The 18,194-nt window shown below is 37.0% G+C and overlaps 1 gene segment (V, D, J or C); it reads right to left on the bottom strand.

Annotated features, from left to right (window-relative positions):
• Positions 1–16,840: 16,840 nt before the first annotated feature.
• On the bottom strand, positions 16,841–17,448 carry LOC126495253 (Ig kappa chain V-III region MOPC 63-like). The segment is given in 2 exon segments: positions 16,841–17,163; positions 17,400–17,448. Coding segments are annotated over 2 exon segments (372 nt in total).
• Between the last annotated feature and the right edge of the window lie 746 nt (positions 17,449–18,194).

The raw sequence follows: 18,194 nt of genomic DNA, 5'->3' as shown, positions 1-18,194 counted from the left end.
CTTACATAAGGAAAAGTTCAACATCCTTAGTCATCAGAGAACTGCAAATCAAAACAATTCTGAGATTCCACCTTATACCTGTAAGAATGGCCAAGATGAAAACCATTGATGACAACTTATCCTGGAGAGGTTGTGGGGAAAAGGAAACACTTCTGCATTGCTGGTGAGAATGCAAGCTGGTACAGCCTCTTTGGATGTCAGTGTGTCAATTTATCAGAAAATTAGGAAACAACCTTCCTCAAGACCCAGTAATAACACTTTTGGTATTTTTCATATGAAGTTCAGTACTGTTCTTTTAAGGATGTTCAACATTGCCACAAGGACACGTGCTCAAATATGTTCATAGCAGCATTGTTTGTCTTAGCCAGAACCAGGAAACATCCTAAATGCCCATCAATTGAAAATAGATAAGGAAAATGTGGTACATTTACACAATGAAGTACTATACAGCAGAAAAAAATAACATCTTGAATTTTGCAGGTAAATGGATGGAGCTAGAAATTATTTTGAGTGAGGTAGCACAGACACAGAAAGACAATTATCACATGTACTCACTCATAGATGTTTTTTTAAACATAAAGCAAAGAAAACCAGCCTACAAACCACAATCCCAGAAAACTTAGACAACAATGTGGATACTAAGAGAGACTTACATAGATCTACCCTACATGGGAAGTAGAAAAAGACAAGATCTCCTGAGTAAATTTGGAGTATGGGGACCTTGGGGAGGGTTGAAGGGTTGGGAGAGGCAAGGAGGGGAGCAGAGAAAAATGTAAAGTTCAAAAAAAATCAATAAAAAAGAAAATCCATCAATGTCATCTACCATATAGATAAACTGAAAAAAAAGCTTTATGATCATCTCATCAGATGCTGTAAAAGCATTTGACAAAATTTAACAGCCCTTTATAATAAAGGTCTTGGAGTGATCAGGAATACAAGAAACACTTCTAAACACAATAAAAGCAATATAAAGAAAGCTGACAGCCAACATCAAATTAAATTGAAGAACTCAAAGAGATCCTACTAAAATCTGGAAGAAGATAAGTCTGTCTACACCATATTTATTTAAAATAACTCTTAAAGATCTTGCTAGAGCAATAATACGACAAAAGAAGATCAAGTGCACTCATATTGAGAAAGAGTTAAAAATGTCTTTTTATTTATTCTTTGTGTACATGTGTCTTGTCTGCATGCATGTCTGTGGACCACATTTGTGACTGTTGCCCTTATTTTTAGAGAATGGCATTGGGTCACCTGGAAATACTGTGGCAGATGGCTGTGAACTGCGGTATAGATATAGGGAATTGAATCTATGTCCTCTGCAAGACCAGAAAGGGGCTTTTATCCACTGATACTCCTCTCTATCCTAAACCAATTTTTTGTATCTCACAACAACAAAACAACATATTTTGCATTGTGATACTTCTCAAAAAAAGAAATCAATTATATTTAATAATATTGAGAAAAAGAATGTCGTGGTTCAGATGAGAGAGGGGTGTTGGTTTCACTAAAAAAGCTTTAAATTAAATGACATCAGGAACAGAAGAGGCAGTAGGATGTGATCATGGGATGAAAAGGGACATTGGAAATCTAGGAATGATTAGGCACCACTGAGGATAAACAAGGTCTCTCTCTTCTCACTTCAAAATCAATGCTGAATCCACATAAAGTCTTCACAAGTGGAGGAACATTTTACCCTGTAACCAACAACACATCCTCGGAATCCACAATCCCTGTCAATCAGCTTCCAGTTTAGGAGTCCCAGCTTTTTCTGTGGACAGGGTGACAAATACCCTAACAATGTCCTACTGTGAAACACAAAACATATAATGATGCTAGGCTTGTGATCCTCTGGATCCTTAGCATACCATCAATTCAACCTTGGACTATAGCTTTAAGAAAAACCTTGGGATATCTAGGAAGTGAGGCTTGTTCATAATCAGCATTTCCCTTCTCTACATTATCTGAATTGGATGTACTAACAATATAAGGAAAAGTCAGACATTCCTGTTTCATAATATTAGACAGAGAGAAATATCTCAGACCCTAATATCCTTGAATAGTATCATTCAACATGAAGGCACTGAGTGAAGTCCAGTATTCTCCAATCAGTGATTGAAGTACATTGCAGCTTGACTGTACCCAGAAGGCCCATGTGGTAAGCCTTAGTCTCCAGGTTTTTGTTTTGCTTGGTGGTAAAACATATATAACTACAGGTCCACTAGAAAGATGTGAAGTGACTATTTCTGTGCTCATGAGTGTAGTAGAAGGAGGAGTGGGCTGTGTCCCACCAGGCTCCCTGCCACCCGGGGAGTTTAGCCCCAAAATATCCACATGGAAATTGTATTAATTAGATTACTGCCTGGCCATTATTTCTAGCCTCTTATTGGCTAACTCTCACATCTTGATTAACCCTTTTTTGTTAATCTGTATATTACCACGAGGTCGTGGTTTACTGGGAAAGAATCAGCATATCTGACTCTAGCAACTCCATGGTGGCTCTCTTTGACTCTGATTTCTTCCTCCCAGAATTCTGTTCTATTTTCCCTGCCTACCCGAGTTCGCCCTATCAAATAGGCCAAGGAAGTTTTCTTTATTCAACCAACAAAATCAACACAAATACATAATAACCTCCTACATTAATGTGGAAAACTGTGTGACTGTGATCTACCCCTCTTTCCTCTCCACAAAGTTCTTAGCTTTGTTCCATATACTCTTGTCCTGATGCCTCACTGTAAGAAACACACAGGGCCTTACTTTTATGGATCAGAATCTCCAAAACTGAGCCAATATCAAACTCATTATCTCCTTTTCTTCTCATAATTGAAAAAGTGAGGCACACCAGGCTTCACACTTTCAATGTAATTCAAACCAAAAAGATGCTTAAATCATTGCACAGTTGAACACTGTGTGTTGAGTACTCACTTCAATGAATGGTAATATGATGTTATTAGAATTGCTTTTCCAACTCTCTAAGCAGTATCCCTGGGATAATGATGTGGATTGTATTCGTGTGCCATACTGTTCCTACATAGTGCACTGTTTTCTCTATTAGTGAATGTTAAAAGTTTTTCCATTCTCTGTCTTCATCATTTAATGTCCCAATGATTTCATGTATGGATCTTTAGCTTGCTTTATTAAATTTTTCCTGTGTATTTTCTTTTAAGTAGTGAATGGAATTTACCCCTGACTTCCCACTCAGTGAGTTTGTTACTATTACAAAGAAAATTTGATGATTTCTGTTTGTTGACTTTATATAGTGCTCTTAGTTTATATCCTGCTCTTTGCTGAAAGAATTTTTAGGCCTAAGAAATTTCTGATTGAATTCTGAGATTCTTTAAAATTAAGAATATAATGTGGTCATTTTACTTCTTGCATTTTTTTTTCTATGAGTCAGGTTTGAGCATTATACTGAATAATAGTGAGAGGATGGGCATGTTTTATTTTATCATTTCAGAATTGTGAAACACTGCTCTTTTTTCCTTCTTAGTATAATTATTAGGATATATTTTAGCATTTGTTGTAAGGAGGCCACTTCTTCATTTCCCTGGCTGTACAGACTCCCTAAATAGTCACATAGAAACTATATTAATTAAATGACTGCTTGGCCAATTACTTAAGGGAACTTTCAAGCTAGCTCTTACATCTAGAATTAACCCATCTCCATTATTTTATATTTTGCCAGGAGGCTCGTGGCCTACCATCAAGGTGTCAGTCTGTGTGTCTAGTGGCAGCTCCATGGCATCTCTAAATTCTACTTTCTCCCAGCATTCAGTTTAGTTTTCCCTACCTAGCTCTGTTCTACTCTATCAGACCAAACCAGTTTCTTTTTTTCATTAACCAATAAAAGCAACACATAAATAGAAGAACCTCTCTTATCAATCATTGATAATTTTGGTTTTGGTTTTAAATTCTTTTGCAGTGTTATTACAAATTTCTTTCAGAAACCCATCTTTGTTTCATTGTTGTTACTTTTTAAATCTATTTTTGAACTGGATTTTCATTCAACTATAACACTGTCCAACTGACACACAGTAAAAACCGTCTTTCTGAGGATTATCCAGATCTGTCATTCTCTCATTCTTTCATGTCCTCTGCTGCTAAAAAGCCCCTGGAATCTTGATCAATAATGAATTACATGGATAGGAACCTAGCCCTATGCTTCTTGAGTTGGCACCTACTTAGCTCCCTTAGATCTATGTAGATGCTTCAGGGGCATGAATTTGTGGAAGACTCTGTTGTGCACTCTCTCATTTCAAATTCAAACAGCAGACCTTTCTGAAGTTAGACACCCAGGAGACATGTATGCGGATCGACTACCTAATAAGTCAAGATTTATTCTCTCCTTCACAGCCTTCTCAGCATTCTCATCCATTATCAAGTAGAAACTTAACATAAACCTTCCCACCAGATGGACTCCCAGGTTGTTAAAGACATTCATCACAACCAGTACTTTGCTTCCACATCAGTGAAGACTTCCTCAAAGAATCCATCACATTGCTCCTGTGCATCAATGGCCTTCATAGAATAGTGTGAGTCATCAGCTGTCTGTGCACTCTTTGGAGATTTATTTGATGGTTTCAATCAAGTTGGTCTGGCTAAGGGTCAGAATATTTTACATCCAAAAACATCTGTCTCCATGATGACATGCTCAGATTTTGAAAGAAAATGAATAGTTGAAATTGTCTGTCTCAGTACTGACAATAGAAATCAAGTATTCTGCCTTCTTCTGGAAGAATCTGCAGACAGGACTGCACATGCAAGTTATTGTGCCCTATATTCTTAGCTACATTCAGGAAAGATCCTTCTAATTCTGGCTCATTCTGGGATATATCCTGAGTTTAAATGAGTGTTCTACACTTACCAAGATGATGACAGAATTTTGTCTTTTTAAGCACATTGTGCTGAAATGGAGTTAGTATTTTGGGGATTGAGCCAACTCTGCATAGCAATCAACATGATTACCATGTACACCCCTCCTATTGTGTTCTTAGCTTTTATTTGTAAGAATTAGGAGGTCCTTATGTTAATCAGGGAAATACATATCTCATGTCTAGCTTTTTTTTTTTTCATTTTAATCTTTATTTTGATATCTGGGTAATCCTAACTCCCTACAAGAAGGCTGATTGTGTTTCTTCCTTTTCTTTGGCATGGAACAGTTCCAGGGGTATTAATGTCAGCTCTTCATTAAATGACTGTCAGAATTCCGCAAAAATACTCATAAGTTGTGTGCTTCACTTTTCTTAAAAAGAAATTATTTGTATTAAGTTTTGAAATGTTGTACAAGAAAAAAATTGAAAGTAATAATGATATTGTATTCCCATCCCAGAAAAAAAAAAAAAGGTTAGTCAAGGCATTTGTGCCTAGAGACGGTCTCCAAATAAAGTCAGGTAGAGAACAAAGTATCTTCCACCAGGGAGTGTCTGGAGCCAGCCTCTTCGAGATCACCTTTCTTCAATAGTGAAAGCATGGGAATTTAAGAATATGGTAAAGATTACAAAGACAAGAACAAAAACAATAAAACCCAGATGGACATAGGATAGTATCTGGAGGGAATTTCAGAGAGTACTAAAAATTCATTTAATTTTCAACAGCTTAATTGATTTCAAAAGATAGGAGTAGAACAAAAGAACTGCATTAACATACAAATTGAAAGTCGTGGGGTACAGTCATTTCTCATGCCCTTGACTCTTGCCCTAGACCATACACTCTGGGGGCAAACCACTCCTTGGATGGAATCCCAAGTTATTTCCATAAAGGGAACTATAACCTAGTTGGATCCTTAGACTTCTGTTTTAGGTAGGAACCAACTACTTCCCAACTACTTGAACCAACTATTTCAAAAGCAGGAGGTCTGGCAACTAACCACACCTGTTGATAAGAGAGGAGACAAGGAGACAGGAGCTCAGGAAGGTAATATGAACATTCAGTCTAAACATTCAGTCTGAGAATGCGGTCTGAAGAGGAAATCTGAGGACAAGACCACCTCTTTGGTCTAAACATTGGTAGATGTAAGGACTCTAGTAGCTGGCCATTCTGCTTCTCTGATCTTTCAGCTTTTACCTCCTGATAGCTGACTCTGAGTTATTATTATTATGACCATTTCCAATTTATACTATAAGAATAATTCTGCCAGCTTGTTTTTGGTTTCGTCACCCATTCTCTCAGATTACTTCCAACATTTGACTCTCAGCACACGTGTATAGTTAACAGGTAGTTGTGGTTCTTGAATAAAAGTGACAGTTGGATATAGTTTCAGTAGAGTCTAAAAATATGTGTGTTGAATAATATTGTTGAAATGGGATCACATAGGGTTATTTATATTTATTAATTTCTGTAATTTTGTCGGGGTTTCTTCGTGTAATAGATTGATGATTTATCTTTTTCTTTCCTCCTACTCTTCAACTACTTTAGAGTTCCTGGCTTATAGTGCTGGACCTACTGATATCTCCTTTCCTAATAATCATTATTCATCTACTCCTCCATTACACTGTCATTTTTTTCTGTGCTTTCATGATTTAGATGATCTTTTTTTTGTATGTGCATAATATTGTAGTATTTTCTAAAGTGCTGTTTTCATGGTTGTGAACTGCTTTCTTCGTGATTTTTTATAATATCTTTATTTCTCATTCAATTTAAAATACAATTTTGCTGAAAATAGCTCAGTTATTCAATAATAACATCCGGTAAGGTTCTGAAATAGATCATTCTGTGGTGTTCTAGTCTTTAATGTTTTGAATGAGGGTTCAAGTTGTCATTGAAGTTGACTTGGCATTTTTTTATTAGGTGTTTTGTTGCTTATTCTTTACTTTGTAATTTTTTAACAGAATAGGCAAAATTTATGACATGGATAGGTAACTCTCTGATGATATGTATTTGGGGAACTAAATGCCTTTTTTGCATTTACCATTTTTTTTCTAGACATGATTTTTTTCCATTCTTGTTTCATTCAATATATTCTCTATGTATTTAGTTTTTTTCAACTCTTCTATATCTTGTTTCTTGGTATTAGTCTCTTCATCATATAATAATTTTTTCACATAATCAAAATGATCCCTCTCAGACATTCCAAAACACAAATTTTAATCTATGTATCTCAGGAATATGATCAGTGGTTTATCTCCTAGGTGCCTCCAGATTCTGTAAAATTTATGATTAACAATATACATTGTGGTCCTCATGCCAATGCAATTTCAGTGAGGGAGTGATAGGTAAAGAATGACTGCCATTATGATTTTTCCATATTTGTTTAAGAAATTGTTTACATAAAATTGTATTAGGGTCCATTGTGATATTTTACAAAGTATGCATATATTAGCATACTTAGTACAACAATCATTTACCTTATGGTACATGATCAAAATCACTTAGCAATATTGAAATACGCATCGTTGGTAACTATAGTCACTTTAAAAATAGACCATCAGAATTCAATGCTTCTTGTTGAAACTTTCTATTTTCCCTTTGATTATGCTCTATTTCTTTGAAGTAATGACTCATCAAATGTACCTTAGATCCCAGCACACATTCTAATCTAATAGAGCATAGATGACCTTCCAAAAACAGATTTCCCCATAATCTTGTATCTCACAATGAACTGAGACAAATGGTCACTCCAGAGAAATTTTGCATACATGAGGAGAGAAAGGCTGATCACAAGACCTAGCTGGTTTGGAAGGATATATGGCTCAGCAGTTAAGAGCACTGCCTGTTCTTCCAAAGGTCCTGAGTTCAATTCCTGGCAACCACTTGGTGGCTCACAAGCATCTGTAATGAGGTCTAGTGCCCTCTTCTGGCCTGCAGGCATACACGCAGAAAGAATATTGTATACATAATAAATATATTTATTTTTTTAAAAAAAGAAAAGCAGTAGGGAGCTTCAAGGCCCATGTTTCTGACACATGGAAGCTGTATTCACTGCTGTATTATGGGAGAAGGTTTCTATGAGAGGTGAGTTTTCTACTGCCTCTCTGACACAATCATTCTCCCCAAGCTAGCCCACACCTATGCCTCATCAACTCACCTACATTTGTGTTAGTGTCTGAGCTCATGTTCACTCCTAGACTTGTCCACATGTAGCCTCCAGCAATTATCAGTGTTTTCTCCTCTTACCAGCTCCCAAAGAGAATTATGTCTTGTTATGTTGTGATTATCTGTAATAGCCTGTGTCTGTAATCCAGGGAGTAGCTTTTTATCTGTGACCTTCTTTCTTCTATGGAACTAAACAGCATTGATGGGTTTTCACTTTATTCAATCTCTTTTTTTTTTTTTTTTTTTTTGCTAAGAAGGTATGACCTCTTAGGTACTTCACATGCAGAAATAGCTTCAAGCTCTCATCTATTAACTTTTCTCAACTGGATATAGTACTTCATTGATTTCTCAAATTGAATTTAGAATATGGAGCTATATGTGTTCTGTATTTGTGTTTATGTGCTTTCTGTGAGTATAATTGTCCCTATGATTACTGAACACTCAGAGTGATGAGTCATGCTATCTGATTTTCATGAGGCATTTATTCTCTTAAAACACACTTCCATTTGTTCTTCATTGCTAGTTTTAATTTTAAGTTTCAATATAACTTTGAGCTAATGTTTTTATAATGTAAAATCAAATATCTGTCCTCTATTTTATAGACAGAATATGTGTATAATAATCAAAATACATAGATTTTAGTAGAACTACATCCCATATAAAAGTAACCTCAACTTGCTTCTTGAATTTATCATGTGTTTTTCCCATAATGAATGAATTTTAATGAATGTATTTGTCTAGTGATGTCTGCTATGACATAACTCAAGCTGCATAATGAGAGAGTGTGCCAATGCTACCCTGTTTAGTTTGTTCTTCAGTGGTGCATTTTTGGTCTAAGAGATAACATGATTTTTTAAACTGATATCATTAAAGCAAAGAAAACCAGACTACAAACCACAGTCCTAGAGAACTTAGACAATAATGTGGACAGTAAGAGAGACTTACATAGATCTAATCAACTTGGGAAGTAGAAAAAGACAAGATCTCCTGAGTAAATTGGGAGCATGGGGACCTTGGGGGAGGGCTGAAGAGGAGAGGGGAGAGGCAGGGAAGGGAGCAGAGAAAAATGTAGGGCTTAATAAAAATCAATTTAAAAAAACTGTTATCATTTTTAAACTGGCAGTTATACCTGGAATGAAATATACTTTGTCTTTCTCAGTTGCTTCTACAGTTTAAAGAAATTATAAAGATACTGGAAAAAACATCAATAGGCTCTGATTTGCCCACCAATAGAAACTATCACCACAAAAGGATGTTCTCAATATTTATTTCAATACTTTTGTCTTTGCTCTGGCTTTTGACAAGTAATAACACTTATGATTCCTAGAAGTCCCTTCTGTTTTACTGTATAAAATGAAGCTGTGACTGAACAATTGTTTCCTATTTTGTCTTTCTGTGGTGTTTTTAATAGGGATGGCCCCAGGTTGACTGATGTGTTTGAATGTTTGGCCCATAGGGATTCACATCATTGGGAGATATGGCCTTTTGGGAGTAGGTGTAGCCTTTCTGGAGGATGTGTGTCACTCTGAGGGTGGCCTTTGAGGGTTCAGAAGCTCAAGCCAGTCTTCTACTGCCTTTAGATCAAGATGAAGAACTCCCAGCTACTTCTTCAAAACTATGTCTGCCTGCAGGCTGCCATGTTTCCCTTCATGCTTTATGGTTCTGAAATAGCAATGAAAATAATTCTAGGGTTGGTGCTACCACAACATGAGAGACAATATTAAAGGATTGCATCATTAGGAAGACTGAAATACACTTTTTATATAAATGACTTTTTTATAGTTTTTACCAATAATTTTGTTTACTTAATAAAATAATTTCCTACTCAATTTCAAAACAATTAATAGCATGAATATAGTAAACTAATGCATCTAAAACTAAAAATTCAACTCTCCTTTACTATAATCTTTTAAGTCTTTGTGTTAAATGATATTTGTTTATGAGTTTATTAAGTAGAATTTCTTATTTTCTCAGTTGATTAATTTTTATCTTAACTTCTAAGAAATATTTTGAAGTTAAATAGTTTTAAGTTTAATATTTTAAAAATTAACCTACTCTGAATTATATAACCATTTCAAGAGCTGTGGAGACAATATTGCTTGTAGTAAGAAATATAAATTCTGTATTCTTGTCTACCAATACTAAAATGGAACATATATGAGTTGGAGGACTAAAAACACCCAGTGGAATGACCCCCTCACAGTATGAGGAAGTCAAATGAGTCCAGATCACCTTTGGCACCATAACTTTGGATGATCTGCTTTATCCACAATGAAGCAAGTTCATTCATTAATTTACGTACCCGTCCTTGGTCACTGTTCAATGTTCATGCCTTTTAGACTTTTCATCTATGTATGAAAATTATAAATTTTTGAAATAAATACATCTTTGTGGAAGGAGAACAGATGGATCAGGAGGGAACAGGAAATGTAGATAGCATTGAAGGAGGGAAAGAAAAGAAAGACAGCTGGAATTATGTTTTTATGAATGATATTGTAGGGAAAACTCATGCAAAGAAAACATCCTACAATATATGAAGGTAATCCTAATGAAATCTCCAAGTAATAAGGGATACAGAACCCTTTTGGCCATCTTTTGTTACCAAAAGTAGATTTTACTGTCATGATCATGTTTCATCCAATTGAGTGTTTGGATGAAAGGGTTTTATAGAAATCCCAGGCGTTTGCCAGGACAATAGGTTGCTCTCCACAAACTGACAACAAGGCCCCTTTGCTGAAGAAAACACCACACAACTCATTGAACATGAAGAGATTCAGCTGGTGCCTACATAGAACCTTCACTCTGGTTCTTGGTCACGAAAAAGTGACCTGGAAATTGGAAGCAAACAAGATTGCCAGGCAAAAGTTGGGAGCATGGGGGTGGGGTTAGGGGCGGGAGTAGAATTGGGGGAAGGGGAGAGGGGGAGAGAGAAGGGAGAAGGGAAAGACTGGGGAGAGCTTGGGGGAGTGGGAGGGTTGAGATGGAGGAAGGGCAGATATAGAAGCAGGAAAGAAGATATCTACATTAAGGGAGCCATTTTATGGCTGGCAAGAGACTTCACTCTAGAGGGGATCCCAGGTGTCCATGGGGATGTCCCCAGCTAGATCCCTGGGCATTAGAGGAGAGGGTGCCTGAACTGTCCTTGCCCCACTATCACACTGATGATTATCTTGAATATCACCATAGAATCTTCGTCGGCCACAGATGAAGATAGAGACACATACCCTCATCAGAGCAATGGACTGAGCTCCCAAGGTCCAGTTGAAGAGCAAAAGGAGGGAGAAGATGAGCAAGGAAGTCAGGACCATGAGGGGTTAGTCCACCTGCTGAGGCAGAGTGCTTCTTCTAATGGGATCTCACCAAATCCAGCAGTACCAGGACTGTACTAGCATGTGATCAAGCCAGACTCTCTGAATGAGGCTGACAATAAGGACTGACTGAGAAGCCATTGATAAAGGCACTGGGACTTTTTTCTACTGCATGTACTGGCTTTTTGGGACCCTAGTCTATTTGGATGCACAGCTTCCTAGGCCTGGATATAGCGGGGAGGGCCTTGGACTTCCCACAGGGTTCCCTTAAGGAGGAAGAAGGAGGGAAGAAGGTGAGTGGGGGAGCGGAAGGGGAATGGGATGAGAAGAGGAAGTGTAAATTTTTTAATGGATAAAGAAAAAAGAAAAAAAAAAGTATAGGTAATGGGCTTCATCTCATGGAGTGGACTTTCAGTCAAATCAGACATCAGTTGGTTATTCCCAAAAGATTTGTGCCACCACTGCCCTATCATATTTTGCAAACAGAACAGATTGGAAATCAACGTTTTTGTTAATCTGGTGATTACAGTTTTCTTTGGTAGCATGCAGAGTACCTTTCTGTGTCATAGATATTAGAAAATCGGGGGAGTGCTTCATGTATGAACCAGCTTAACTTCTTCATGCTTAATGAGTTTTGTGAGTGTTATCCTTAGCAATGGGACCCCAACATCATTACAGAAAACAAACTTTTGTCTTCGCTACAGCATGAGTTTTGTGAGATATCCATGGGTTACCCTTTACCAAAAGCTCAACTGAATGCAACCTATTTCTGCCACTAGAAGCCTCACCTGGCTAGAAGAGACGGCCAGTTGAGACTAAGTATCTCCCATTAAAAGAAGATCTCATTATTATAACCTTCATAGATTCTAGGAATTTACACTGCATTAGATTTCCACTTCATTCCCATTTGCCCCACACACTTCAAGTTATCTGTTGCTGCACTCTCTTTCCCTCCACGTCATGTCTCCTATTGATGGAGGAAGGTCATTGGTTAATTACTAAAGAAACTGCTTGTTCTGATAGGTTAGAACATAGGTGGGTAGAGTAAACAGAACTGAATGCTGAGAGAAAGAGGAAGTGAGCTCAGATGCTATGCTCTCCTCTCCTGGGCAGATGCGATGAAGCAAGCTGCCAGGTCAGACATGCTGAATCTTTCCCGATAAGACTGGTGCTACACAGATTACTAAATATGGGTTAGGCAAGATAAACCACCACCTCGTGGTGCTACACACATTAATAGAAATGGGCCAAGCAGTGTTTATATGAATACAGTTTTTGTGTTGTTATTTTGGGGCATAAGCTAGCCAGGTGCCGGGAGCTGTGTGTCAGGAATGCAGCCCGCAGCTCCTTCTACATCCTATACCTGATTCCCTGCTCCCATCTCCACCCACACACAGTCTTACCATAAAATCTATTCTATTTCCCCTTCCAAGGGAGATGCATGCATGACACCTAGACCCGTCTTCTTTACCATATCTCTTTGGGTCTATGTATGGTAGCTTGGTTACTATTTGCTTAACATCTAGCATCTTCTTATAGATGAATGCATACTATATTTATCTTTCTGGGTCTGGATTACTTCACTCAAGATAATTTTTTTAATTCCATCTATTTTTATGTAAATTGCATGATGTCATTTTATTAATAGCTGAGTAATATTCCATTTGTAAAATATACCAGCTTCTTTATCCATTTTTCTGTTAAGGCAAATCAAAGTTGTTTCCTGTTTACAGTTATTGTGAATAAACCCACATGGTTAAACAAGTGTCCTTGTGATATAATGGAGCATCCTTTGGGTATGTGACCAATATTTTTATAGCTGAATTTTAAAGTAGATTAATTCTCAACTTTCTGAGGAACTGCTATATTGACTTCCAAAGTCACTATACAAGTTTGCCTTTCCACCAGCAATGGAGAAGAGTTCCCCTTGCTCAATATCTTTGCCAGAATGAGCTGTCACTTGTGTTACTGATCTCAGTCATTATTACAAGTATGAGATAGACTCTCAGAGAAATTTTGATTTGCATTTTCCTAAGCCTATGCTGTTGAACATTTCTTTAAGTGTTTTCAGTGATTTTATTAACCTCTCTTTAGAATTCTCTATTTAGATCTGTGCATCATTTTTAATTTAATTATTTGGTCATTTGATATCTACGTTTTTGACTTCTTTCTATATTGTGGGTATTATACTGTTATTGGATGTGAACCTGGTCAAAGTCTTTTCCAGTTATGTAGACTGCCACTTTGTACAATTAATTATGTCCTTTGCCTTACAGAAAATTTTTTATTTTCATGAGGTTCCGTTTATTAATTATTGATTTCTGTGACTATTTGATCATTGGTTTTTTTGTTCAGAAAATCATCTTCTGTGCCAGTGTATTCAAAGTCTCCTATGCCAAATTCTCTTACATCTAGTTCAGTGTGCATGGATTTCTGTTAATCTCTTTGATACACTTGAACATGAGTTTTGAGCATGTTGATTAATATTGATCTATTTGCAGTCCTCTACATGCAGATATTCAGTTTGATCTGCATCATTTGGTGAGGATGCTGTCCTTTTCTACAGTGTGTATTTATGGCTTCTTTAACAAAAATTAGATGTCTAAAGGTATGTGTATTTATGTCGTGGTCTTTAATTCAATCCAATTAATTGATTCACATGTCACATTTTCTGCTTTCTGCTTTTTTTTCTTTTTTGATTGGGAGACTATTAATGACTCCTTCCATTCCCTTAAGGGTTAATGGGTGTATTTAAGTTCTTTATCTTGTCTTGATGTAATTTTAGTATATGGTACCTATCCAGAAAATTGTTCAATACATTCAGATTTTTTAATTTTGTGAAGTACAGGTTTTTGAAGTATGACCTGATAATTCTCTGGATTTCCTGTGTCCATTGTTATATCCCCCTTTTTATTTCTTATTTTGTTAATTTGTATATTCTCTATCTGCCTTTTGGTTAGTTTGGAAAAGAGTTTGTCTATCTTGTTGATTTTCAAGAATCAATTCTTTGTTTCATTGATTCTTTGTATTGCTCTCTTTGTTTCAATTTTATTGATTTCAACCCCGAGTTTGATTATTTCATGCCATCTACTCCTCCTAGGTGAGTTTGCTTCTTTTTGTTCTAGATCTTTCAGGTGTGCTGTTAAGTCACTAGTGTGAGATTTCTCCAATTCTTTATGAAGGTACTTAGTACTTTGAACTTTCCACTTAGCACTGCTTTCAAAGTGCCTCATAAGTTTGGATATATTGTGCATGTTTTTTCATTGAATTCCAGGAAGTCTTTGATTACTTTATTTCTTCTTTAATCTATTGGTAATTCAGTTGAGAGTTGTTCGGCTTTCTGTAGTTTGTGTTGTTTTTGAATTACAAAAGTAATTTATTATAAGAGAATCTATTATTTCAAGAAAGTAGGAGATTCCTTCATGCTTATTCAAATATCTATGCTAAGGTAGAGACTTAAAAGTCACTTGTCTTTAGATATGCTCAAGAAGCCCAGAGATAGTGTCTTGCTGTTCTTTGGTCCCTGCAGTACTTTTCTGGTGATGCTTTGGTCCTCAGTTCTACCAGCATCTTTATGAATGTGCTTGAATATGTATATTGTCTCCTTTTTCCTCAGTCTCATACCACACAGTAGGGCTCATAGGTGAAGGCCCTAGACAAGACAATGAATATCTGGGAAATAGGCTTCCAAAACTGTGGTGATGAGGAGAAGCAGAAAATAGGTACTATTAAGAGCAAATTTAGAATCCCCATTAACTCTTAATGTGAAAATAAAAGGAAGAATGTCACAACATTTATAGAAATTTTAAAGAAAGAATACTTTTTTCTTAATATACAAATGTATTAATGCCTAAAAATTTTCAGAAGGCATAGTTCTAACTAATTTATTTTTCTAATAAGATTACTGTTATATAACAAGTGCTGATGAAGTCAGCATCTTTTTTTGGAGTAGCGCTAACAGATGAGCACTCACATTAAACTTGAAAGTCAGGAAAGCACAGTACAATATCGAGCAGCAGCTGCAAACATATTCAAGGATATATGTAAAGGCTAGAGACACCATCATGCTGCTGCAGAGAAATGGGGGCCTTGGCAACCCAACCCTGGGTTACAAGGCCAAGTAGCAAGAGCACATGTTTACCCAATCCACATGTTCTTTGGTAAATGCACTCTAAATTTTAGGCAAGCAGAATATCCCTCACTTATACTGACAACTTTCTTGAACATCTGACACCACTTTACTTAAGCAAGTTAATGGCCTCAGAATAGATCCCAATCTCTAGCTCCTTGTGTATCTTCTGATTTGTTTCATGACCTCAACTGAATATTCATTTCTAACCACTAAGTACTGTAACCTATGATTTTTTTTTTTTACTGAAATTGAGAGGATAGTAGCTTTTTTGTGTTTCTGGTGCTGAAAAGAGTAAAAGTTGGGATTCATGGTTTTTTTCCTGATTGCTTATCCTAAACCACCCCACCCACTGTCCCTCAAAGTCATTCTTAGATACAGACACCAGAAAAAGCATATGAGGCAGCCCAGCCTCACATTTCTGCTTCTCTGTATGGCTTATGATGTAATATATGCCACTGTGGTAGGGGTACTTTGCTGACAGTGGTGCATCCACCCACTGAAACGGTGTGACTGATCTAATGGGAGCTCACCAAGGCCTGCTGGACTTGGACTGAACGGGCATGAAATCAGACCCGACTCTCTGAATGTGGCTGACAATAAGGGCTGACTGAGAAGTCAATGATAATGGCACTGGATTTTGATTCTACTGCATATATTGGCTTTGAAGGAGCCTAGTCTGTTTGGATGCTCACCTTCCTAAACCTGGATGGAGAGGAGAGGGCCTTAAACTTCCCACAGGGCAGGGTACCCTGACTTCTCTTAGCACTGGAGAGGGAGGGGATGGTGAGGGAGGGTAATGGGAGGAGGGGAGGTGGAAATTTTTAATAAATAAATAAATAATGAAACATGGAAAGTTGAGGTATGTCAAATATTTGATCCTAGCACCTGAAAAGCAGAGACAAGGAAATTTCTGTGCTTTCAGGGCCAGGCTGTCTTCATAGTGAGTTCCAGGACAGCAGGATCTGCATGGTAAGGCCATGTCTCAAAAACAAACAAGCTTTAGGTTAAGAGTATTACTCAGTATATGTAAGTAAGCTCATCAACAAGGTTTAATATTTTTTATTTTAAATGACAGATAAATTTTTCCTTTAAGTTTAAAAATATTCTTTAATTTTAAAAAATATTGGACTATTAAATCCAGGAAAACTTGTTTGAGAAATTTTAACAGTAATATTATTAAGAAAAAAATATTTAATTATAAGATATGCAAAGAAAAATGCTTTCATGAGCATAAGAATTTTATATTTTGCATTTTTCCTTCTTACTCAAACAAGCCTTTTACAGAACACTAGTTGAGATGTCTCAGGGGGAAAGACATCTGATATGATGAGCCTCAGGGAGCAGCAACCTCAGAGGTTTTTGCTTAGACCTAGGGGACTGTGGGAGGAAAGTCTATTCCTTGCTGACAGTAATAGGTTGCAGCATCATCAGCTTCTACAGTATTGATGGTGAGGGTGAAGTCTAATGAGGCCTCATTACCACTGAATCTGGCAGGAATTCCTGATGGTCGAATTCCTTCATTATAGATCAAGAGTTTGAGGGGCTCCCCTGGTTTCTTTTGATACCAATGCATAAGATTTATGCCAAATTTATTGACACTCCCACTGGACTTGCAAGAGATAGTAACACTTTGTCCCAAGGACACGGCCAAGGAAGTAGGAGACTGGGTCAATACAATGTTTCGAGTGGAGCCTGAAATGACAAACACACAAACACTATTGTTGCAGGTGTACCAAAACCACCTCTCAGTGTGAGACATGTAACAACTATTACAAAAATCCCAAGCATCACTCTGAGCTGTCAGCAAATAAAAGAAAGCCTGGGAAAGTTAAAAATAAATTACACATGCCAATGACCAAGAGCTGAGAATCAAGGAAAACATCTGTGACTATATTAGATGTTCCCAACACTACCCTTCACCTTCTCACCAGGGACCCAGAAGAGCAGAACCCAGAAGAAGAGAGCAGCTGACTTCATCTCTGAGAGCTAGACTAGACAGTGCTTTTCAGGACCCTGACAAGCTGCCTTTAAGAATGCTTTCAACATCTCGGACCCTTGCCTAATCACACAACATGCAAAGTAGCTTAGGAAAGTATGTGCTCAGAGGAACATTTGTTCTTGTTCAATAGTTTCTATGGTTGGCAAAACCATTCACAGAGCAGCTCAAGATCATACAAACAGATTTTATGACTTCCCTGCACAATCTTCACCCGATTCCTTTAAAATGCATAAGATATATGTTGATCACGTTTCTCCTCTGCCGACTCCTTTCACATCCTTTCCACCTCTCTACCCACTGAACTACATATTCTCTACCCTTCTCCTTCTCCTCTTTCTCTCTCCCTGCCTCCCTTTTACTTTTCTCTCTCTCTCCATGTGTTTTCCCCACAAAATTCCAAACAAACTTAAAATAACAAAGCAAAAAAGGTAAAACACAAGGAAAGAGCAAATGTCTGTCTGGTATATATTCAGGATGGGGAACACCTAACCACACAAATACCACTTTTTGTGTTCTAGCTGCTGGAAGTTTCAACTGAGGAATCCAAGTGATTCTTTCAAAAGATCTAACAACCCTCAGAGACTGGAGTGATTAATGACTAACGTTAGATTGATTTTGGAAACATTAAAGTTAAGATTATTACTTTAAAATATCTTTTTTTAATATAATTTTTTTATTGAAAAAAAAAAAAAGATTTCCGCCTCCTCCCCTCCTCCCCTTTCCC

This window comes from Alexandromys fortis, unplaced genomic scaffold (genome assembly GCF_014885135.2).
Source record: "Alexandromys fortis isolate MF-2015 unplaced genomic scaffold, M_Fortis_MF-2015_v1.1 scaffold_436, whole genome shotgun sequence".
Taxonomy (NCBI): domain Eukaryota; kingdom Metazoa; phylum Chordata; class Mammalia; order Rodentia; family Cricetidae; genus Alexandromys; species Alexandromys fortis.
The sequence above is the reverse complement of the archived record's forward strand: the minus strand, read 5'-3'. Positions and strand labels throughout refer to the sequence as shown.